The sequence below is a fragment of the Equus asinus genome, chromosome 7, assembly GCF_041296235.1.
Source record: "Equus asinus isolate D_3611 breed Donkey chromosome 7, EquAss-T2T_v2, whole genome shotgun sequence".
In the NCBI taxonomy this organism is placed as follows: domain Eukaryota; kingdom Metazoa; phylum Chordata; class Mammalia; order Perissodactyla; family Equidae; genus Equus; species Equus asinus.
The window spans coordinates 79,951,977-79,976,468 of NC_091796.1; the positions used below are offsets into that span (position 1 = coordinate 79,951,977).

Here is a 24,492-nt window from a genome sequence, read left to right on the forward strand (position 1 = left end):
ATTTTGAACTGGCATATGTATTTGGACTATATATTTGATTTCAGAGCTTTATTTTTTCTTTAGGATGGGAACACCAAAATGAGAATGTTTTGAGTAAAAGCATTTTACTAAATAAGATTTTTAGAAATATCTCTGTTTTTAGAGTATATGTGGATATGAATTGATGTACTTAGAAATTTATTCCCCTATTATATGTATATTTTATTTTCAAAATAAATAAGACTATACCAGTATTACTCTGGAATAGATAATGGTTTGCAGAACTTGAAAATAACCCTATGGGCAGCCACTGTGGTTAAAATATACCCTTATTTAGTTTAACCATTTAAAATTTTAATGAAAGATGAGTGTACAACTAGAGAAAAAATATGAAAGAGAAAGAAATTACTGTAACTTTATAGTCTGTTTTCTCTTCATACTTCACATTTGCAGTTTAAATCTTCCAGGTATGTGCATTGAAATAATCTTTGGTGATAAAATGTTGGTATTATGGGTTAATTTTTTTTTTTTTTTTAAAGATTGGCACCTGAGCTACCATCCGTGGCCAATCTTTTTTTTTTTCCTTCTTCTTCTCTCCAAAGCCCCCACAGTACATAGTTATATATTCCAGTTGTAGGTCCCTCCGGTTGGGCAATGTGGGATGCCATCCAGCATGGCCTGATGAGCGGTGCCCTGTCCACACCCACGATCCGAACCGGCAAAATCCTGGGCTGCCAAAGCAGAGCGCGCCAACTTAACCACTTAGCCACGGGCTAGTCCCTGGCTTAAATTTTAAATAGAAACTAAGCTTTTTCTGTGTTGCTGTGTATCTAGAGCATTTTTAATGTTTTGAAAATTTTTTGAAAGCGTGTGATTTAAAACTGGGTTGGTCTGTGACATAGCTTAATGTGAATAGAAGACAGTTTCAGTATTTAGGGACTATTATAGGTGCTATATTAATTAATCTACATACTATGGAGAGGGTTTAGTGTAGGTGATTTATAATAGCGAGCTTTGTCATAGTATGATTTACAAACTTGTGCAAGGTGTTAATTTTTTGTTTTTTGGGGTTTTTTTGTTTTCCTTTTTATTGAGTTCATAATAGTTTACATTGATGTGAAATTTCAGTTATACATTATTTCTTGTCTGTCACCACATAAGTGCCCCCCTTAACGCCCTGTGCTCATTCCCAACACCCCTTCCCGTGGTAACCACTGAACTGTTTTCTTTGTCCAGGTGTTTTTGTTTATATTCCACATATGAGTGAAATCATCTGGTGTTTGTCTTTCTCAGTCTGGCTTATTTCACTTAGCAAATTCCGTCCAGGTCCTTCTATGTTATTACAAATGGGATGAGTTTGTCTTTTTTTGCAGCTGAGTAGTATTCCATTGTGTATATATATATATACACCACATCTTCTTTATCCAATCATCGGTCATTGGGGACTTGGATTGTTTCAATGTCTTGGCTATTGTGAATAGTGCTGCAATGAACGTAGGGGTGCATATGCTACTTTGGATTGTTGATTTCAAATTGTTTGGGTAGATACCCAGTAGTGGCATAGCTGGGTCGTATGGTAGTTCTGTCTTTAGTTTTTTGAGGAACCTCCATACTGTTTTCCATAGTGGCTGCACCAGTTTGCATTCCCACCAGCAGTGTGTGAGGGTTCCCTTTTCTCCAGAGCCTCTCCAACATTTGTTGTTTTTAGTCTTAGAGATTATAGCCATTTTAACAGGTGTAAGGTGGTATCGTAGTGTAGTTTTGATTTGCATTTCCCTGATGACTAGTGATGTTGAACATCTTTTCATGTGCTTATTGGCCATCTGTATATCTTCTTTGGAAAAATGTCTGTTCCTATCCTCTGCCCATTTTTTGATTGGGCTGTTTGTTTCTTTATTGTTCAGTTGTGTGAGTTCTTTATATATTATGGAGATTAACCCCTGGTGAGGTATATGATTTGCAAATATTTTCTCCCAATTGATGAGTCGTCTCTGTTTTGATTCTGGTTTGTTTTGCCTTGAAAAAGTTCTTTAGTCTGATGAACTCCCATTTGTTTGTTTCCCTTTTCTGAGAAGACATGGTGTTCGAAAAGATCCTTTTTAGTTCGATGTCAGAGAGTGTACTACCTATATTATCTTCCAGGAGTTTTATAGTTTTAGGACTTATCTTCAAGTCTTTGATCCATTTTAAGTTTATTTTTGTGTATGGCGTGAGATAATGGTCTACCTTCATTCTTTTGCATGTGGCTGTCCAGTTTTCTCAACACTGTTGAAGAGACTTTGTTTTTCTCCATTGTATGGTCTTGGCACCTTGTCGAAGATCAGCTGTCTGTATATGTGTGGTTTTATTTCTGGACTTTCAGTTCTGTTCCTTTGATCTGTGTGCTTGTTTTTGTACCACTACCATGCTGTTTTGATCACTATGGCTTTGTAGTACATTTTTAAGTAAGGGATTGTGATACCTCCAGCTTTGTTCTTTTTCTCAGGATTGCCTTAGCAATTCGGGGTCTTTGGTTGCCCCATATGAATATTAGGATTCTTTGTTCTATTTCTGTGAAGAACGTCATTGGGATTCTGATTGGGATTGCATTGAATCTGTAGATTGCTTTGGGTAGTATGGACATTTTAACTACGTTTATTCTTCCAATCCATGTGTGTGGAATCTCTTTCCATCTCTTTATGTCATTATCAATTTCTTTTGGTAATGTCTTATACTTTTCGTTGTATAAGTCCTTCACCTCCTTGGTTAAATTTATTCCTAGGTACTTTATTTTTTTAGTTGCAATTGCAAATGAAATTGTATTCTTGAGTTCTCTTTCTGTAAGTTCGTTATTGGAGTATAGAAGTGCAACTGATTTTTGTAAGTTGATTTTGTACCTTGCAACTTTACTGTTGTTGTTGATTATTTGTATTAGTTTTCTGATGGATTCTTTGGGGTTTTCTATATATAAGATCATGTCGTCTGCAAACAGCGAGAGTTTCACTTCTTCACTCCCTATTTGGTTTCCTTTTATTCCTTTCTCTTGCCTAATTGCTCTGGCCAAAACCTCCAGTACTGTGTTGAATAAGAGTGGTGATAGTGGGCATCCTTGTCTTGTTCCTGTTCTCACGGGGAGGGCGTTCAGTTTTTGCCCATTGAGTCTGATGTTGGCTGTGGGTTTGTCTTATATGGCCTTTATTATGTTGAGGTAATTTCCTTCTATCCCCATTTTGTTAAGAGTTTTTATCATAAATGGCTGTTGGATCTTGTCAAATGCTTTCTCTGTATCTCTTGAGATGATCATGTGGTTTTTATTCCTCAATTTGTTGATGTGGTGTATCACGTTGATTGATTTGCGGATGTTGAACCATCCCTGTGTCCCTGGTATAAATCCCACTTGATCATGGGGTATGATCCTTTTGATGTATTGCTGAATTCGGGTTGCCAAAATTTTGTTGAGGATTTTTGCATCTATATCCATCAGCAATATTGGCCTGTAGTTTTCCTTTTTTGTGCTGTCCTTGTCAGGCTTTCGTATCAGAGTGATGTTGGCCTTGTAGAGTGTGTTAGGAAGTGTTCCATCTTCCATAATTTTTGGAATAGCTTGAGAAGGATAGGTATTAAATCCTCTCTGAAAGTCTGGTAGAATTCCCCAGAGAAGCTACCTGGTCCTGGGCTTTTATTCTTTGGGATGCTTTTGATTACTGTTTCAGTCTCTCCTTATGATTGGTCTGTTCAGATTGTCACTTTCTTCTTGATTCAGCTTTGGGAGGTTATAAGAGTCTAAGAATTTATCCCTTTCCTCTAGATTATCTGTTTTGTTGGCATATAGTTTTTCATAGTATTCTCCTATAACCTGATATATTTCTGTGGTGTCTGTTGTTATTTCTCCTCTTTCATTTCTGATTTTGTTTGTGTGAGCTTTCTCTCTTTTTTTCTTTCTAAATCTGCCTAGGGATGTGTCAGTTTTGTTTATCTTCTCAAAGAACTAGCTCTTTGTTTCATTGATCCTTTCTACTGCCTTTTTTGTTTCAATTGCATTTATGTCTGCTCGGATTTTTATTATTTTTCTCCTTCTGCTGATGTTGGGCTTTGTTTGTTCTTCTTTTTCTAATTCAGTTAGGTGTAATTTGAAATTGCTTATTTGGGATTTTTCTTCTTTGTTAAGGTGTGTCTGTATTGCAATGAATTTCCCTCTTAATATGGGTTTTGCTGCATCCAGTATGAGTTGGTCTGGTATGTTATCATTTTTATTTGTCTCCAGATGTTTTTTTATTTCTCCTTTAATTTCTTCAATGATCCATTGCTTGTTCAATAGTATGTTGTTTAATCTCCACATCTTTGTCCCTTTCTCAGCTTTTTTCTTATAATTAATTTCTAGCTTTATAGCATTACTATGGGAGAGGATGCTTGTTATTATTTCAATTTTCTTCAATTTATTGAGGCTTGCTTTGTTTCCCAACATATGATCTATCCTTGAGAATGTTCTGTGCACACTTGAGAAAAATGTGTATTCTGTTATTTTTGGATGGAGTGTTCTATGTATGTCTGTTAAGTCCAACTTGTTTAGCTATTCATTTAATTCCACTGTTTCCTTGTTGATTTTCTCTCTGGATGATCTCTCCATCGATGTGAGTGAAGTGTCAAGGTCTCCTACTATTATTGTGTTATTATTAATATCTTCTTTTAGGTTTGTTAATAGTTGCTTTATGGACTTTGGTGCTCCGTGTTGGGTGCATAGATATTTATAAGCATTATTTCTTCTTGATGTAGTGTCCCTTTGATTGTTATATACTGCCCCTCTTTGTCTGTCTTTACCTGCCTTATCTTCCAATCTGCTTTGTCTCATACAGGTATTGCGACATCTGCTTCCTTTCGTTTGCCATTAGCTTGGTGTATCGTCTTCTACCCCTTCACCCTGAGCCTGTGTTTGTCACTGGAGTTGAGATGTGCTTCCTGGAGGCAGCATAATGTTGGGTCTTGTTCTTCAATCCATCTTGCCACTCTGTGTCTCTTTCTTGGAGAATTCGATCCATTTACGTTTAGGGTGATTAGGGATGTATGAGGGCTTAATGCTGTCATTTTATCACTTGTTTTCCAATTTTCCTGCATTTCATTTGTTTCTCATCTGGTGTGTTTTGGTCTACCCATTGAATTATGTAGTTTTTTATGATGTGTTTCTTATTTTCTCCTTATTTATTCTTTGTGTCTCTGTTCTGCCTTCTTGTTTAGTGGTTACCCTGAGGTTTGTATTCAGAATCTCATGTATAAGATAGTCCATTTTCTGATGGCCTCTTATTTCCTTAGTCTATACTGATTCATTCCCTTTCCTCCTCCCCTCCTAAGTTGTTTTTCCTCATATCTTACTCCATCTTGTGTTGTGAGTTTGTGGTTAAAATGACAGGATTGTCTTTGTTTTTGGTGTTTTCCTTCCCGTTAGCCTAATGCTATAGTTGAATATTTGCTATCCTATTCTGATTTTGTCTACCTATTTATCTCCTTACTCTGTGTTTTGGGATCCCTTTCTCCCTTTTTTTTTTTCAGGTATGAGGGCCTTCTTGAGGATATCTTGTAGGGAGGGTCTCATGGCTATGTAGTCCCTTGGCTTTTGTTAACTTCAGGGAAAGGTTTAATTTCTCCCTCATATCTGAAGGATGTTTTTGCTGGATAGAGTATTATTGGCTGAAGATTTTTGTCTTTTAAAGATTTGAATATGTCATTCCCTTCTCTTCTAGCCTGTAAGGTTTCTGCAGAGAAATCCGCTGAAAGTCTGATAGGGGTTCCTTTGTAGGTTATTTTCTGCTGCCCTGCTGGCCTGAGTATTCTTTCTTTGTCATTCATTTTTGCCAGTTCTACTACTATATGACCTCCAGTAGGTCTTTTTACATTGACATATCTAGGAGATCTGGAAGCATCTTCCACACAGATTTCCCTCTCTTTCCTTAGGTTAGGGAAGTTCTCTGCCATTATTTCTTTGAACACGCTTTCTGCTCCATTTTCCTTCTCTTCTCCTTCTTGAATACCTGTAATTCTTATGTTGCATTTCCTCATTGAGTCAGATAATTCTCAGAGACTTTCTTCATTTCTTCTTAGTCTGAGTTCTCTCTGGTCCTCTGTCTGGAGCATTTCAATGTGTCTGTGTTCGCTTATGCTGATTCGCTCCTCTGTGATGTCCACTCGAGCGTTCAGGGAATCTGTATTTTGTTTTATCTCTTCCATTGTGTCTTTCATCTCTAATATTTCTGATTGATTCTTCTTTATAGTTTCAATCTCTTTTTTGAAGTAGCTCCTGAATTTGTTGAATTGTTCCTCTACATTCTCTTTTACCTCATTGAGTTTTTTGATGATAGCTGTTTTGAATTCATTGTCTTTTAGCTTATGTATTTCTGTGTCCTCAGGACTGAGTTCTGGGTGCTTGTTGTTTTCTCTCTGGTCTAGAGATTTGATCTAGTGTCTGATGTTGAAAGGTCGGGTCTTACGCATTCTGATATTATTCAGTTGCAGTTACCGCCTATCGCCACTGGGTGGGGGTTAGAGCTATGTATTCTGAGCCCTCTGCCTCCAGCTAATATCGCTGGCATTGGAGCGGCCCGGGGCGGGTGGGTGGAGATGCGCTTTTTCCTGCTTGCACTCTGGGCTTTCTTGATCAGTTCTTGCTTTCTGGTCTCCTGGGGTGTTGGCTTGATGAGGTCCCCCCAACGAAAGCTCTCGCCCAGTTAGAGGGCTTCCCTCTAGGCTGCAAGGGCCCAGGGAGTCCTTGGTGATCCTGTGAGCAACCCTTCCCGCGTTCCCTCCCTCACGGAATCTCCCGCGGTTGCAGATCACAGTCTTTAGGGGAGGTAGCGAAGTTCTCTCTTACCCCATTCCAGCTCCTCCGAGGGGGGCTTCAGCCTCTCCGCCCTCCGTCGTATGGTTTCAAGTCTCTCTGCTGTTTTTGTGTTGTGTTAGGATGTCCTCTGTTGCAGTATGGATGCCCCTTTTTGTTGTATGTTGGAGGCAAGAGAATCCCAGGCAAGTCCACTCCACCATGATGTTGACGTCCGGTGTTAGTTTTTTAACATTTCCTAAAGAAAATTTTTTCCTACAGATTTCTTTTATGGTCACCACATAAAATTACCATTAAAGAAAATCTGTTATCCATATTTTAAAAATAAAGGATAGCTATCTTAGCCATCCCCTGTTCTTTATTCCTAGTAATCATATTGGATCTATTTTTTGTTATTATTGGTAGTCAGTTCTGTACTTTTTTGTGAGAATTAATTAATAAGAATGTAAGAATATAAATGCATATTTATATATGTATAATGGAAGAATATAAATTTACTTCTGTTGGTAACACCAGTTCTATTTACATGGACTGGTATCTTTCAGGGAATACTTAATAAAGCTCTAGTTCCTTTTCAGATGTCAGCATGCCTCATTTTCCCATACTTTTGTAAATAAGATAGATTCTTGAAGCATAATATAAGTACAGTTTTTCCTGCTATGTATAAATGTTCATCACTTCCAAGGTGAATATTTTATCTTTTATCAAAAGTTGTGGGGGTGGCCTGTTAGTGCAGTGGTTAAGTTCACGTGCTCTACTTTGCTGGCCTGGGGTTCGCAGGTTCAGATCCTGGGTGCAGGCCTAGTACCACTTCATCAAGCCATGCTGTGGTGGCATCCCACATTCAAAATAGAGGAAGATTGGCAACAGATGTTAGTTCAGGGCCAGTCTTCCTCACAAAAAAAAAATTGTGGATAGTAAACCTTTGTCATTTCAAAACCTTGTGAAAGGACAGGATGAAGTAACTGAATTTGTAAAAATCAAATAGCTATTTAATTATAGTCGATATTATGGCATTTTAATACTTTTCAGTGCACCATATAAGATATGTTTTTCCATAAATGTTTATAAAATATTAATTTCTTTTTCCACTTCCATCCAGCCACTACAAGCTTGCTTGCAGCACTTTACAGTTTCATCTGTAGCATTGTGGCAGTGGCCTTACTGTATGGATTGTGTTATGGAGCTTTAAAGGTGAGCAACGCATTGTAGTAGGTTTTGTCTTTCAGGCTGTTTTTCTCTACGAAGCTTGTTTTAAACTGACTAATAATGATTTTTTTTTCCAGTGCCACATTAGCATTAATTTCCATGATCTTCATACCTTGAATATTATTCTCATTCTCATTTACTTCTAATTTGAAAGCAATTTCATAGTTAACTGTTATTAAAAGAAGACCCTTTTCCATGCAGTAATCATTGGTTTATATTAGAAAGAGATTATTAAAAACTAGGCTGGCCTGGGATTGAGGTGGGCATAGTAATAACAGAATATGAAATTAATTTTATACTTCTAGTTAAGACTATATATAACTACTTTTCATATCAAAATTTCTTGAAACTTATGAGAAAAGTTCAAGGAGTGCAATTTAGGATACATTCTAGCAAAACTTAATGCACTGAAATTTAATGTCATTACTGGTTTAGAAGGAGCTGAATGAGCCTTATTAGCTCCATTTTAAAAAGATTGTCACTGAAGTGTAAACAAAAAACTTTAAAATTTCTCAAAAATAACTGTCAACCCCTCCTGGTATTATTATTTTTTATGATTAATGCAAGATAATCAGAGAATGATAGGATTGAATGGACTATGAAAAGTGACTTATAGCGTCCTTCCTTGCTCCATTTATTCAGCAGCATTTATGGAGTGCTTACTGTGTGCTCAGTACTATGCTAAACACCATGTCCTGCTTTTAAGTTGCTTACATGTTGGCTTTGATTAACAAGTCATCCAACACTTTCAGTAGAAGGTGATGAAGGCTATGAAAACAATGTATGGGTATACAAATTAAGATACACCTTATTCATCCTAAAGGAATTAAAGATAATTTTCCAAGGAGGTGGCTTTTTAACCAAAACTTGAAGGACAAATAAGAATTAGCTAATTGAAACAAGGGCTGAAGAGCTATGGAGATGTAAAGAAAGTGTGTTGTGTACAGGAAACAGCAAATAATTTGGAATTGCTGGAGGTTTGAGTACATGAGGAAAGATGGCCTTCAATAAGGCTGGAAAGGTAAGCAACGGGTGGATTATGAAATATCTTTTATCCTGAATGCATTGGGGTGGAGATGGATGACCATCAGAATATTGGAGGTAAGGCAAGGAAGTGATCAGTGTTGCATTTTAGTAAGATAATTTGGTCCCCAGTGTGAAGGAGATTGCAATATAAGGAAGAAGGATTGAAAGTAGGGAGACTGTTGTGCTGCATTCTTGAAATTCTAAGGGACTTGATTAAAATTGGATTCAATGAATGTATTTGGGGGTCTGTGGATAAAGAACAAAGAGCTAGAGTAGGGTCTAGGATGACTTCTGGGTAAGGTCTGGCTTGAACAACTGCCTAGATAGTGATACTGATATACAGGATTGGAAATCTTTGAGTTTAGTAAGGACGGTGACTGTTCACATTTGGACACATTTATTTGTTGACATTTATGGAGTATCCAGAGATGCAGAGTAGGCAGTTATATGTTGAGATTTGAGGTAACAATGAAAAGATTTAGAATTCATCAACAAAATTATAAGAAAAAGACTGCTAACCTGGATTGACAGGAGAAAATGGATGTGATAGAGCCCTGGGAAATGCCAGTATTTTAAGTATGGCTAGAACAGAATCCCATAAAGGAAACTTCAGAGGCAATACAGTTTGAAAAAAATTTTTGTTGAGTTTGGCAGTTAGCAGGATATTGGTGACTTTAACAAAACAGCTTCTTTGGTGTTTTGGCTGAGGCTGCTGGATTAATATAAGTTTAAGTTTGAATGGATATTAAAGAAATGTATTCTACTCTTTCTACTATGTCGTTGGGAAACTTGTGCACATGATGGGGGCTGTATTCTGGTCTTTACTCTTTTCAAAGATCTGAGACTTGATTGCATTTAAAAGGGGAGGGGGCGAATTGAGTAGGGAGAGAGAGAGTTGATGGAGCTAAGCCCAAGAAGGAACTGCAGGCAACAAGATCCAAAACCAGCCTTCTCCCAGGTGTGCTACCTGTAAGTCATCCCAGTTATAAAGGCTTTAGGTCTGTATTTTGAGTCGTGTTTTGGAAAATGAGTCATTATTTGGATGTTGTAATCATAGAAGTTAATGGTGCAGCAAGTTTTCTAGTCTGGTGTGTACAGGCCTATTTAACTATAATTATATTGCAGAAGAGCAGCTGTAAAACTACCGTCTAGAACCTTGTGTCCTAAGGCAGGAAGGAAGATATGTTTCTTTCCTTCTTTCTTGGGCATGGCATTTGCATTAGACTATTTTAGTTTTCTATGTCACCCATTATAATATAGTAAATCTGCAGATTTAGTTATGTAAGTGAACAAAGATTATATGCAAGGATTTAATTATAGCAGTGTTTCTAACAGCAAAAAGCTGTAAATCACTTAACATCTGTCATTTGCGAGTAGTTAAATTATGGTGATATAGCCATACAATGGACTACTATACAGCCATGAAAAAGAATTAAACCAATTTTTATGTGCTAAAATAGAATAATTTCCAAGACATACTATTTATTTGGGTTTTTTTTCAAGTTTTATTGAACTATAGTTGACAAATAAAATTGTAAGATACTTAAAGTGTACAACGCGATTTATGTATACATTGTGAAAGGATTCCCCCCATTGAGTTAATTAACACATCCATCACCTCACATGTTTACCTTTTTTTGGTGAGAACATTTAAGTTCTACTCTCTTAGCAAATTGCAATTATGCAATACAGCATTATTAACTATAGTCACTATGCTATGCATTATTAGATCTTTAGACCTTCCATCTTTTTTTTAAATTTCTAGGTATATTTTTTATTAAAGTTTTTTATTGAGGTATATTTGACATATAACATAGTAATTTCAGATGTATGTGATTCAATATTTGTACATACTGCAAAATGATCACCACAGTAAGTCTAGTTAACATTTGTCACAAAACATAGGTACAAATTTTTTTTCTTGTGATGAGAACTTTTAGGATCTACTCCCTTAGCAGCTTGCAAGTATGTGGTACAGTATTAACTGTAGTTGCCATGCTGTACGGTTCATCCCAGGTAAGATACAATTTACAATTGGAAGTTTGTACCATTTGACCTGCTTTACCCATTTCTCCCACCCCCCACCTAGACCTTGTTCATCTTATAACTGAAAGTTTGTACCCTTTTACCAAGCTTACCCTGTTTCTCCCACCTCCCAGTCCTTAGCAGCCACTTTGCTCTGCTCTGTTTCTATGAGTTCAAGTTTTTTTTTTAAGATTCCACATACAAGTGATGCCATGCGGTGTTTATTTTTTTCTCTCTAGCTTATTTCATTTAGCATAACACCCTCTAGTTTCATCCATGTTGTTGCAAATGACAGGAGTTCCTTCTTTCCTTCTTAAGTCCGAATCCTATTCCATTGTGTATAGTGTGTGTGTGTGTGTACACACCCCGCATTTTATTTATTTTTAAATAGAAAGACAGTATGCCCAAAAATGGATGTTTCCTTTGTGCCTTTTTTTCTTTAAAACACATCTGATGGCTTGTATATACATAGAATAATTATGGAAGAATGCACAAGAAATCCATAGCAGTAGTTACTTCTGGACAATTAGACTCATTGGCAGACATTATTGCATACCTTTAGGACTGGTTTAATCTTTCTTTTTATCTATTCACTAATGTAAACTATTACAACTATTTTCTGATTTCTGCTTTCTTATGTTTACTCTGTTTTTCCTTGAACTTTTTAGCTCATTAAAAGCTAAAATTTTTTTCTCTCTTTTTTTTCTCCCCAAAGCCCCAGTACCTAGTTGTATATCCTAGTTGTAGGTCATTCTAGTTCTTCTATGTGGGACGCCACCACAGCATGGCCTGATGAGCAGTGCATAGGTCCGTGCCAGGACCCAAACAGGTGAAATTCAGGCTGCCAAAGCGGAGTGTGCGAACTTAACCACTCGACCACAGGGCTGGCCCCTAAAATTTTTTCTTTAAGACAACTTTAGTGCATCCTATTAATATGTGTATACTTTCTAGATGTTTTCATATTTTTAAGAGATTGTTAGATTTGGGGCTGTTACATAATAAAGCAAAAACTTTCAGACCCACTATGGTGGGTAGAACAAACCTACCTTTTAATCTTTTGAACCAGATCAGCTTCCCTAAGCGGTTTTGTTTTTATAGTTTCTGAATTTTCTCCCACTTATGAATCAAAGAGTTTATTAAAAACTCAGAGGTGGCTGAGTTTATTTTGCTTTTTGTTTTTCTAGTTAGTGACTCAATAAAGGTGGCAGTAACTATTTATATATTCATGAATTAACATTGAATGTATGATTATCCTAAATTCATAATCTACGTGAAATAAATCACTTTCAGATCAATTTAGGAGTGCTTTTCTTTTGTCTGAGAGCAATAAAAAGTAGTATCAAGCATTTGTCAAACACAGGCAGACGTCTTTTGTTTTTTCCCAAATACTTGTTGTGTTTTAATTGCGGCAGAATTTACATACAGTGAAATCCATATATCTTAAGTACACAAGTCAGTAGGTTTTGAGAAATGCATATACCTGTGTAATGTACACCCCATCAAGATATAAGATAGTCCCGTCAGAAACCACCAGAAAGTTCCTTCATGTTCCTTCCCAGTCCCCCTGCTCCAATGACTTTTACTAGAGGCTTGCTGTTCTAGAACTTTAAATGGAATCGTACCATGTTTCCTCTTTTGTAGCTGACATACTTTTTTCAATGTAATATTTCTGAGATTCATCCACATGTGTATCAGTAGTTTGTCTTTTTATTGCAGAGAAGTATCCCATTTAGTTTTAAATCCTCTTTACTCCCATTGTATGAATATGTCACAGCTTATTTACTGTCTTAGAGATGAACATCTGAGTTGTTTGTACTTTAGGGGTATTAGGAATGAGCCTGCCATGAACATTCTTGTACAAGTCTTTTTATGGACACGTGTTTTCATTTTTCTTGGGTAAATAGATAGAAATGGAATTGCCAGTTTTCCAAAGTGGTTGTACTGGACATCTCTTTTTAGTTTTATTTTTTTTAATTTTTACTAAAGTTGTACACACATATCTGTTAAAGAGTTAAATATTTCTATAAAACTTATTACCAGGATCAGCAGTCCCCTGCTCCTTTATCCCTTTCGCAGAGTACCATTTTCAATTCTTTGGGTATTTGCCCCCATATCTCTAGGTAGCTAACTTCTGCTTCTCTTCTTGTATTTTCTTCAGTTTTAGGCATTATCTGTGGACTGCACTCTGGGAAGTTGTAGGCTTAATTTTCCTCCAACCCCCACCCCACATCTCCACCACACACAGTCTTCCTTGTCTACCTCAGACACCTGAAATGTTTACCTTATTATCACTATCCAAATGCTATTCCTACATATATTTTGTTTTCTCCTTTACTTTGTTTTCTTATGTATTTCTCTCTTTCATTCTCAAACTCTTCACATATTGTTTAACTTTCCTTTCAGTAAACTCAAACATATCAGAGTTCCTGGCTCTACCACTTAACTGGACAAATTACTTAAACTTTCCATGCCTTAGTTTCCTCACCTATAAATTGGGAGTAATAGTTTGTATCTCCGAGGATGACTGTAAGAATTATTTAGGAAATACTTCCAAAGCTCTAAGAATGGGACTTGACACATAGTGTTCAGTATGATAATAATAAGATTTTGCTATAGCTATTTAAAAAGTCTCTATGTTGTGATGTGGAACAACTTCCAAGACTATTATTAAATGGAAAACAAAGCAAGTTATGTAAATAAACTACCTTTTGATTCCCCACTCCTGCCGTTCTGCCATCTTGAATCCCCAGAGAAAGACCAAGGATTAGAATGGTGTTTGCCTCACAGGCCATACTTCAGAACTGTTAACTATTCCTTTTATCAGTATTATCTACTCTGCACCAGGTCCCATGCTAGTGGACTCCAGAGACACTGCATTGAGCAGAGCAGACATGGCCCATCTACAATCCACACCCACGTGTTTGGTTGGCTTTTTGTATTATTTATTTCTGGAAATGTGCAGTTCATTCATTCAAGAAAGACTAGCCGCTCAGTGCTCTGGAGGATATAATGGCATATTATGAACAAAGCCATCAAGAAAGTAGCACTCCTCGGGGCCGGTTCCGTGGCCGAGTGGTTAAGTTCGCGTGCTCCACTTAGGCGGCCCAGGGTTCGGATCCTGGGTGCGGACATGGCACCGCTCGTCACGCCACGTTGAGGTGGCATCCCACATCCCACAACTAGAAGGACATGCAACTAAGATATACAACTGTGTACGGGGGGGTGGGATTTGGGGAGATAAAGCAGGAAAAAAAAAGAAAGTAGCACCCCAATTGTCAGCATTTTGTTTTGCCTAATGTGTTGTCATGTGTTACCTTTTCCTACTCCATTATTATTTATAATCAAAAATTTACTTCACTGAGCCATTTTCTTTTTCAAAAAGGAGAACATCATTTACCATAAGCTTAATTCTACCTAAAAGTCGGAAAGAAATTGACAGCAACACGAATCAGAATCAAATGTATTGTTTCTAGTGTATAAATAGAGCTTTAAGTACCAAAAGAAATCTGATGTTGATGTAGCAGCTCAATTCCAGCTCATCAGAAAGTAATAAATCTAAATTTATCTGGAATAAAATGCAATTAGTAATAGGGCTAAAAAGTTTTTGTTGACTTTAATTATCTTTCTCCAAAATACTGGCATAAAAGGATTATATGATAAATTATAAATTAAAATCGTATTGTTTTGTCCAATTTTCTTTTTCACCAGGATTCTTGGGATGGCCAGCATATTCCAGTACTTTTCTCCATTTTTTGTGGTTTATTAGTGGCAGTATCCTATCATCTCAGCCGACAAAGCAGTGACCCATCTGTACTTTTGTAAGTTAAATCAGTTGTTATTGAACTAAAGAAATTTAAATGTCGGCAGTTTTTTCAAATTTAGCTCTCAGGATCTGTTTCTGAATGCCTTGTCAAAGTGCTATTGACTTAATCTGTAATTTGGTTTCAAAATATATTAACTCTGGGTCATTCTAACCACATTGGCTGAGAGTGTTAGCTTTTTCTCTTCTAAGTATTAAAGCTATGTTTAATAAAAATATTCTGACTGTATGCTTATTTATGGCATCTCGAACTTTTCAGAATTTATCATTTGCTAATGATTAAATATACTTGGGTCACTTGGTTTTCTATCATAAACTTTATTTGCCATTTGAAGTACTGGTTTTCAGGTTATGTATTTTTTTATTATTATTATTATTTTCTCTCTCTCTTTTTTTTTAATGTAAAGCTCTTTGGTGCAATCCAAGGTTTTTCCAAAAACAGAAGAGAAAAATCCAGAAGACCCTCTGTCTGAAGTAAAAGATCCACTGCCTGAAAAACTTAGAAATTCTGTTGTAAGTTTTAGCTTTTTAAAATCAACTAGAAGACATAAATTTTAGACAGTTCATCATGTTATGTAGTGAGTATTTTTTGAAGGCCTTTAGTAATTGGAGGAAAATGTATAATTATGTATCATAACTATATATATAGTTGAATATCATTGATTGCCTTTATTTCAAGTTTTAACATGTAAGAAATGCTCATTCCTCAAAGTTCATTTATATCTATAACAGTGTGCTAAACATTCCTTTTCAGATCAGATGAAATTAAGTGATTTCATTGTTTTCTTAATCCTATTCAATTTAAACTAGAATTTGAAAGATGAATATTAACGTAAATCAGATTGGTTTTGTTGTTCTTATGGATAAAAACTGTGTCTTTGTAAGTCAATTGCTAGTCTTTTAGCTTGTTTTATTTCTTAAGGGCAATCTGAAGAGTATGTGTGTGTTTATTTTTCAGATTGAAGGAAAGAACAAATACCTGTATTAATTTAATATACTTTAAATGTAGTAATATTTTTAAATTTCTAATTTTGGGAATTTTAATGTTTCCTTTATTCTTTCAGTAATTATTTGTAAATTGAATTCTATAGATTCATATCTGCTTTATGGAACAAAACATAAAACATTCTTTTTCTAAGATATTTTAGATTATTTCCATTTGTGAAAGACTGACTTTATTCATGGCTTGAATTAGACGTAATTTTTATCTTCGCTGGACTATGCTTTAGAAAACTTTGGAAATATAGAACTGCCTCGAGACATAACTTAAATTTTTCTGACTTTAGTTTCCATTTTAGCAAAGGACATTTCATGTTAAATATAGTAGGATATTTCTGAATTTAGCTTAAAAGCATAGATCTATGGGTCAACTGATGACCAAAGATACTAAGAGGTTTCTGGTTTTTACTACAACCACTAAAAGAACCAAAATCCAGTAAGTAAATTAGGATATATGCATACAGTTTCAACGTTTCAGAAGACCGAAGAAAATATAACTTTGTTCTCCAAAAGGATATCCCCTATAAAGGATACGGTAACTTAAGTACCTCATTTCCTTTTCCCATATGTAAAAGTAAAACTTACAGACTAATGGGGGAAAAAAATCTTCATTCTAAAAGGCTTTGTTATGATATGTTATACAGTGTGTGGAACTAGTTTAGTTTAATTTCCTTGGTATTGCAGTGTCAAACCAAAACATGAAGAAATTGAGGAAGAAAATAAGACTTATTGTAACTATTATGTGGAAGAAATATCTGGAAGTGCTAAAGAATAAGATCAGTGAAGAATTGTTTCTTAAACTTTTCAAGGTGGGGATGAAGGAATGATTTTTTTTTAATTTTATGTGATTGTTTGGTAATTCTGTTTGATTCCACAGAGTGAGCGTTTGCAGTCTGACCTAGTAGTATGCATTGTAATTGGTGTGCTGTATTTCGCTATTCATGTAAGCACAGTGTTCACAGTACTGCAGGTAAGGAATTATTTTTTCTTTTGGTTGGGTGAAAATAACTTGGGACTCATTTCTAATTTGATTGTAATGTATGTCTATAATGCTGAAATACAAGACTTTTTCTTTGTTTGGTTTTAACAACAAATATTTATTTTCTCCTGGTTTCTCCGGGTCGTGAATCTGAGAGTGGCTTAGTTAGCTGATCGCAGCTCAGGGTGTGGTATGAGACTGCAGTTGTGTGGGGCTACAGTCAGTTGAGGCTGTGATTAGCAGGCTTCAGTTCCTTGCTGACTGTTGGCCAGAGACCTTAGTTCCTCTCCACATAGTCCTTGCCGTAGGCTGTGCGAGTATCTTCATGACATGTCCACTGGTTTCCCCCAGAGCCAGTGATCCTGCAGAGATAAAGCCCGAAACTGAAGCTGCAGTCTTTTATAACTGATAGCAGATGTGTCCTGCCACCCACTTCTTCTGTATCTACTGGGCATACAGGGCAACCCTGGTACATTGTCAGAGGGGAATACAAGCAGGCTAATTACCAGGAAGTGAGGGCCACAGGAACCATGTTGGACACTGACTACCGCAGTGCACCCTCTGGCCTCCATGATTCACATCCCTCCCAAATGCAAAATGCAGTTGTCTCCTCCTGAAACCCCCAAAAGTCTCATTCCGGCACAGCTGGAAGTCCATAAGCTCGTCATCTAAATGAGATCCAGGTGTGGACAAGGCGCCACACATGTTCTTCCTTCAGTACAGTTCTGCTCATCTGTAGGCCATGCAGTTACCACTCTTAGTGCTCTTCGTGCTTTTATTTCCACATGGCGGCAGTCTGATGATGATATTCCTTCGCATAATTTTCTTCATGATTTTGTGCTTGAGGTACATCGAATCCAGTTTTCATCAAGTCTGGGAAATTTTCATCGTTATTACTTCAGTATTTTTTCTGTCCTTCTCCTTCTGCTGTCCTCGCCCACCCCCAAACTCATGGGCTCCAGTTGCACGTGTCTTAGGCCTCTTGAATTTTCCCACAATGCACTCATGCTCTGTTCATTTTAATTCTTTTTTTCTGTGTTTAATTTTGAATACTTTCTATTGCTATGTTAAGTTTGCTAGTCTTTTCTTCTGTAATGTATAATCTTTCATTAATCCCATCCAGTGTATTTTTCATCTCAGAACTTATAATTTTCATCTTTAGAAGTTTGATTTAGATTTTTTTTATATCTCTGCTGCCTCACCTTACTTTTTTGAACATGTGGAATTCAGTTCTAATTCTCTTAATGTCCTTGTCTCCTAATTCTGACTTCTGTGTCATTTATGGTTTGGTTTTCATTAGTTGATTTTTTTTTCCCCTCATGGGTCATAGTTTCCTGATTCTTTGTGTGCATGGCAACTTTTGATTGGATGCCAAGCATTTTAAATTTTACCTTGTGTATTGGATAATTTTGTATTTTAGAAATATTCTTGAACTTTACTTTTCAGCACCATTAAGTTACTTGTTAACAGTTGGATCCTTCCAGGTCTGCTTTTCAGATTTCTTAGTTAGAAGCAGAGCTGTGTGTGGTCTGGGGCTGATATTCCCCCTACTGAGGCCCTAGCCTTTTGAGTACTCTGACCCGTGCCCTGTGAATCTAGAGCTTCTCCAGTCTGGCCTGTGAGAATGGGCACTGGTCCCAGCCCTGTGTGAGTGCTGGACACCATTCTCTCTAAACCTTTCATGGGTGCTTTTCCTGGCCTCGTGTAGTTTCCTCAGACACATGCTGATTCCCCTGAAAACTCCAGTGAGACCCTGCAGATGCTGAGTTCTGCTCCTTGCAGTTTGCTCTTTGGTACACTGCCTCTTCTGGTAAACTCTAGCTGCCTTGGCCTCATCAGGCTCTCAGTTCTCTCTCTTCAACTCAGGGGGTTCCATGCTTCACATGAGTTCCCCTCCCTGCCATGCAACCTGGAAACTCTCTCAAGGGAGTAAGCTGGGGCAGTCCTGACACTGGCTTCATCTGTTTCCTTCCTCTCAGGGTTCACCGTTCATTTCCTTATGACTAGTGTATTGCACGCCATTGGTTCACATATTTTCTTCTGTTTTGGTTGTTTCGTGTGGGAGAGTAAATTCCTGTTATTCCATTTGACTGGAAGCAAAGGTCATATTGTTTGATTTTATTTAACATTTTTGCCTGTTTGTCTTCTCTTCCATTTTGAACTATTAATTTCTGAGTCCTTTGCAAGCTGAGTGAGGTCCAGTGGTCTTCAGGGCTCAGATGGAGTTTCTTCATGTCCACGAAGTTCCAGAGGTTCCAAATATATGACTTTTAATTTGAATGTTTGAAGTAATGGTACTTGTTTTCCTCTTTTGTAAATTTAATCATATATAAAAACTCTCTTCTAATGGTATACCACGTGAAGGCATGAAAAATGAATGCTCTTTTCTCATTTTATTCACTCCGACTTACTTTTAGTTAGCTTATGTCCTTTATCTCTGCTAGTTGAAACAATTTAATACATCACTCTGCAAGTCATATAGAGCTTTCATGGAGCGGCAAGCGATACACCTCGGACCACTCTCAATTACACAACAGTGTGAGACACCAAAGAAAGTAGTTAACACATTTTTAAATATCTGTAATATAGAAACAGTCACTAACTTTTCATAGCTGATTTAATCAGAAAAACTACATAATATAGAAATGTGAACTTCAGACAAATATTTAGTTTTCAGACCTAAAATTGATTTTGCTGTTTTCCGTTATCAAATGGAAAATGGAACTGACAAATTAGAAGTTCTCTTATGGGTCTCAGAATCACTTTTAATTTTCTCAACTTTATGCTTCTTTTAGCCTGCTCTCAAGTATGTGCTGTATGCGTTGGTCGGCTTCGTAGGTTTTGTAAACCATTACGTACTGCCCCAAGTTAGAAAACAGCTGCCCTGGCACTGTTTCTCTCACCCTCTGCTGAAGACAGTGGAGTATAATCAATATGAAGTTCGAAGTAAGTATTTTAAAAGAACACTCTTCTTCTTAATACTATGGATTTTTTTCTTTTACTTTTTTGACAGATGACAGTTAAAATAAGTATCATCAAGTAACACTTTAGCTTGTGTTTCTTATACTCAGATTTGAAGCTGTAATGAGTCAAACCTTTTGCAGGATGCTTTAGTTTCAGTTCAAGTGTAAATGTGAGTGCTGCGATGCCAACTTTCCACAGAATAAACTTACTGCTTCCAAATTGTTCTTCACGACCTCTCATTGATGAATCCTTCTGTGTATGTCTGTGACTTCTCTTTCCAGTCCCTACACTTTCCCTCAGTTTTCCTTGTCATATGCATGCAACCTAATCCTCTTTGAAACTTCTATTTGGAATAGTTTTAACTCAAAACATAGGAGGGATAGAGAGGTCTTTGTTCCTGTCTCTACCGAAGAGGGATTTAAAAGAGTTGATCAAGTGAAAAGAAGTTAAAAACATTTATAAATGCTATTATTTCTTCAGATTTGGGATAAAGTATAAAATGACTCAAAAAGAGGCAGAAGGCTAGTTCACTTGGCAAGCTTCTTGCTTACCAATTTAAACCTGACTTTTCTTTCTTCTTATAAATATTCAGTCCTTGTTCATTGGGCTCATGACCTGTAATATATTATACTTCCTCATTTTAGAGAAATAATAAAAGGTTGTACCTATCTATGTAATCATTTATTACATACCACTGATTAAACAGGCCAACATTTTTTCGTCAAACTTTTTCTTCAGTTAGTGAATTACTGTAGAGAGGAAATTCCTCAGTTGTTTGAAGATAAATTCTTTAGGGAACTCTGAAGCTTTTGAAAGCTTTCTGTATCGAAGTTGACTTTGCATTCTCAAAGCCAATTTCCTGGGCCTTTTAGCAAAATTGCTTAAAGCATTGTGGTTCTGTAATCTTGATCACCAGTTTGATTTTTTTTGGGGGGGAGGAAGATTAGCCCTGAGCTAACTGCTGCCAATCCTCCTCTTTTTGCTGAGGAAGACTGGCCCTGAGCTAACTTCCATGCCCATCTTCCTCTACTTTATATGTGGGATGCCTACCACAGCATGGCTTGCCAAGTGCCATGTCCGCACCTGGGATCTGAACTGGCAAACTCCAGGCTGCCGAAGCGGAACGTGCACACTTAACCAAAGCACGCCACCGGAGCACTAATGTGTAGATTGCAATAATGTCACATCAGACTGATGTCACTGTGAAGACCTTTTACAGAATATGTGCTCTTTTAATAAGGGAAAATGTCATAAAATTGTATAAGAATCTGTACTGGTCCATTCTTACCATAAGGAAAATAACCTGGAATGATATTTTTTTGATGGTAGACCATTAGTGTTGCTTTCATATATAAATAATAAGTCTATCGGGTTTGTTTTAAAGAGCAGTTTTCATTAAAGTAAATCATTGATCATATTGTTTATTTTTGATCTTAAAACATTTAATCTAAATTTTAACAAATTTTGATTCTACATAAAATTTTTGACTTATTGAAAGTAGTAGTATTAGCAAAGTTGATTTTTTTCCCTTCTACTGATTTTAACACCTGAGAGAAAAATATTATTCATTAAAGAACTTCCTGAAGCCAGGTGACATTGTCTTCAGATAGCCAGAGAACTTTATTTTAAATACTTGTTTATCCTGGACACTTTCCCCAATGAAATAATATTAAATTATTGGAAAAAATGTTATTAGCAATAAAAGTGACCCTTATGAAGTGTGTGAATCCAAAACATATCAGCCTTTCATCTCTGTCCTGGGATACGTGTCTTATATATACAGTCATGAGCCGCATAACAACATTTTAGTCAATGACAGACCACATATGCAATGGTAGTCCTGTAAGATTAGCACCATATAGCCTAATTGTGTACTGGCTATACCATCTAGATTTGCGTATATGCACTCTGATGTTTGTACAATGTTGAAATCACCTAACACATTTCTCAGAATATATCCCCATTGTTAAGTGATGCATGATTGTGTGTGTGTGTGTATATATGTATCTTGGGATTTTAAAGACAGATAATTCAATAGATCATTTATTTACTTATGGGGAAAGGGACAGTGTAATAATCTTTAGTAACCTTTTCTCCAAAAGTGATAGGCATAAATGAGAAAAGGTTGTGGTTAAAACCTGAAGTTTCAAGAATTAAAGTTTCAAATGAAATTCATCTCAATTTAAGTCACATCTAAGTTGCAAAGTTGGATGTGTCTAAAAATTCATAGAAGTTGACTATTCCTTGAAGTACTGGATTTCTTAAATTATTTATTTATAGTAGAGGTGAATTTGAGTTGTAAGATTTTTCTTTCTCATCACATTGCCGAACTATTTTGTTCATTAGATGGTGTGGTCATCCTGACTTCTCTTTCCTTGTTAGATGCAGCCACTATGATGTGGTTTGAGAAACTTCATGTGTGGCTTCTTTTTGTGGAGAAGAATATCATCTATCCATTGGTTGTTCTCAGTGAACTTAGTAACAGTGCAGAGACAATTGCCAGTCCAAAAAAACTGGATACAGAGTAAGTACAGTACTCCTCTGATCTCAGTTTGACGAATGCAGGCTGTCATAAACAATGTCCTAAGTTATTGATCAAATAGCAAATAATCATTGAGTGTCTCTTTGGTACAAGGCACTGTAAGATAAAAAATTCAGAAGAAATTTTGTCCTTGACTTCCCTTTTCTGAACATCTGTTTCTGCTCTTGGCAAATCACTACTCCAGACATCTCACTGTCAACTGATATTTTATGAGAGAACGTTTATTAAATAAGGTTAATTTTTAATATTAGAGGATAACTTTGGGAGATGGTTATTTCCTTGTACTGTGTAAATCAGACCATATAGGTGGTCACTTGCCTATACAGTCATCCTGTAGGCCTACTTACTAGGCTAGGTACATGTTGTTGGGTAAGTGTTAATATTTGTTTTTCATGTGCTGAATGCTGATAATGTTAAAGCAATAGAATTATTGAGAAACTGGAGAACTAGTTGTCAAAATTGCAATACTTAACTCTTTAAGCATGCTTGTTTATGTAAGGGATAAGAATTGTAATACATATTATTAAAGGGGAACATTATAGTTTATTTTAGGATGAGATATGTTTTGTTATATAAATCATTTTAAGAAGTTTAAATTTGATATGTTCTTTGAGCTTTGTAAGTGAAGTGGTGATTTTTCTGAAGTTAGTGGATTTTCTAAAGTTTTCAGTCATTGGTTGATGAGTTATGCTTTCTTTATATTATAGATTAGGTGCTTTAATGATCACCATTGCTGGTCTGAAGTTGCTACGATCCTCTTTTAGCAGCCCTACGTATCAGTATGTCACAGTCATCTTTACTGTGCTCTTTTTCAAAATTGACTATGAAGCGTTTTCAGAGACCATGCTGTTGGATCTCTTCTTCATGTCCATCCTCTTCAATAAGGTAATTTAGCCCTGCAAGGAATATCCTCCTCTGTAAAAAGTATCTCCCTAAGTAGTTTACTATTGAGTGAGGATTATGCTTGCATTTCACTTGCTTCATTATCTTTCAAGTAATGTCTTTCTTCAGTCAACCAGTTATTTAGAAGCATATTAGAATTCTTCGACAATGCATCACTGTGATCCATAAAAAACATATTTCTTGCTATAGCTAGGAAGATAAGATTAAGCTATATGGAAAAATTAGAGAAACACTAATAAGAATATATTTTTAAATATATGGGATCTTCCAAAGGGGTGTTTGGTTTTGAATAATTTTAGAAATAGCCATGATAATAGTTGAACTGGGCTATGGGCTGCTGGGTAGATGGAGGGAGGAAATAACCTGATAGGAGAATGAAGATGGTAGATGCTGAGGGTAGTGAGGCCATGTGGGAACAATCAGAAATTAGTTTGGTGACATTTGCAGAATACTCTGAAGTTTACAGAATGCTTGTAAAATGTGTTACCCACCCGCAAGATAGATGCTTTCAGTTCTTTTACAAATGAGATGGTAAATCTGGGTCTTCTTCCTCCCATTCCAAGAAACTTGTTGCTGAACAACACTACCTTTCTAAATGAAATAGGTTCTGCAGTCAGATTATTTGTAAATTACATAGAGCTTAGATTTCATGTTGACACTGACCACATACAAAGGACTTTGACATATATTATCCCATTTGATAGGTTACAGAGAGCTGAAGCATATGAGCAGCTACAAAACACAATGAAAGCCCAATTTTAGGAAAGGTAGCCTGGTCAGCCACATTTGAGATGAATTGGGGAAGAGAGAACCTGAAGGTATGGAGAACAGTTTAAGAGATTATGACAGTAATTTAGATGTGATAGAGGTCTGACCTAGGATGGGAACAGTGCAAATGGAAAATCATTAATCTGAACAAGGTTTTAGTGATAGTCAATTTCAAAACATTGTGCTAAATAGCTTCTAAAATACAGCAGTATTGTATTTGTTCAATCACTAATTTGCGTGCATTTTTATCATTTATTTCCTCTTCTAGTGAGCATGGTTAACCAAAAGAAGAAGCCAGAAAGTTAATCAGAGAATTGTTTGTGTAAAGAAGCATGTGGTTTCTCACAAATTTAAGTATTTAGATTGAAAATTGTATTGCATCTTATTATATTTGTTGGAAAAAAGTGAAAGTTGCAGTAAAATATAAACTAAACAATCCTTGAAATAGTCACTACACTTAACTCTCATTGGTT

The 24,492-nt window shown here is 36.3% G+C and overlaps 1 protein-coding gene across 10 annotated transcripts in view; it reads left to right on the forward strand.

Annotated features, from left to right (window-relative positions):
* The window catches only part of PCNX1 (pecanex 1), a 170,760-nt gene that overhangs the window by 105,205 nt on the left and 41,063 nt on the right, over positions 1-24,492 (forward strand). For all 10 annotated transcript variants that reach the window (XM_070513902.1, XM_070513900.1, XM_070513903.1 and 7 more), the window contains 7 exons: positions 7,887-7,978; positions 14,753-14,862; positions 15,272-15,377; positions 16,741-16,833; positions 19,638-19,788; positions 22,189-22,330; positions 23,056-23,233. In XM_070513902.1, the coding sequence (XP_070370003.1) occupies positions 7,887-7,978; positions 14,753-14,862; positions 15,272-15,377; positions 16,741-16,833; positions 19,638-19,788; positions 22,189-22,330; positions 23,056-23,233 (872 nt within the window). The remainder of the gene's footprint in view (positions 1-7,886; positions 7,979-14,752; positions 14,863-15,271; positions 15,378-16,740; positions 16,834-19,637; positions 19,789-22,188; positions 22,331-23,055; positions 23,234-24,492) is intronic.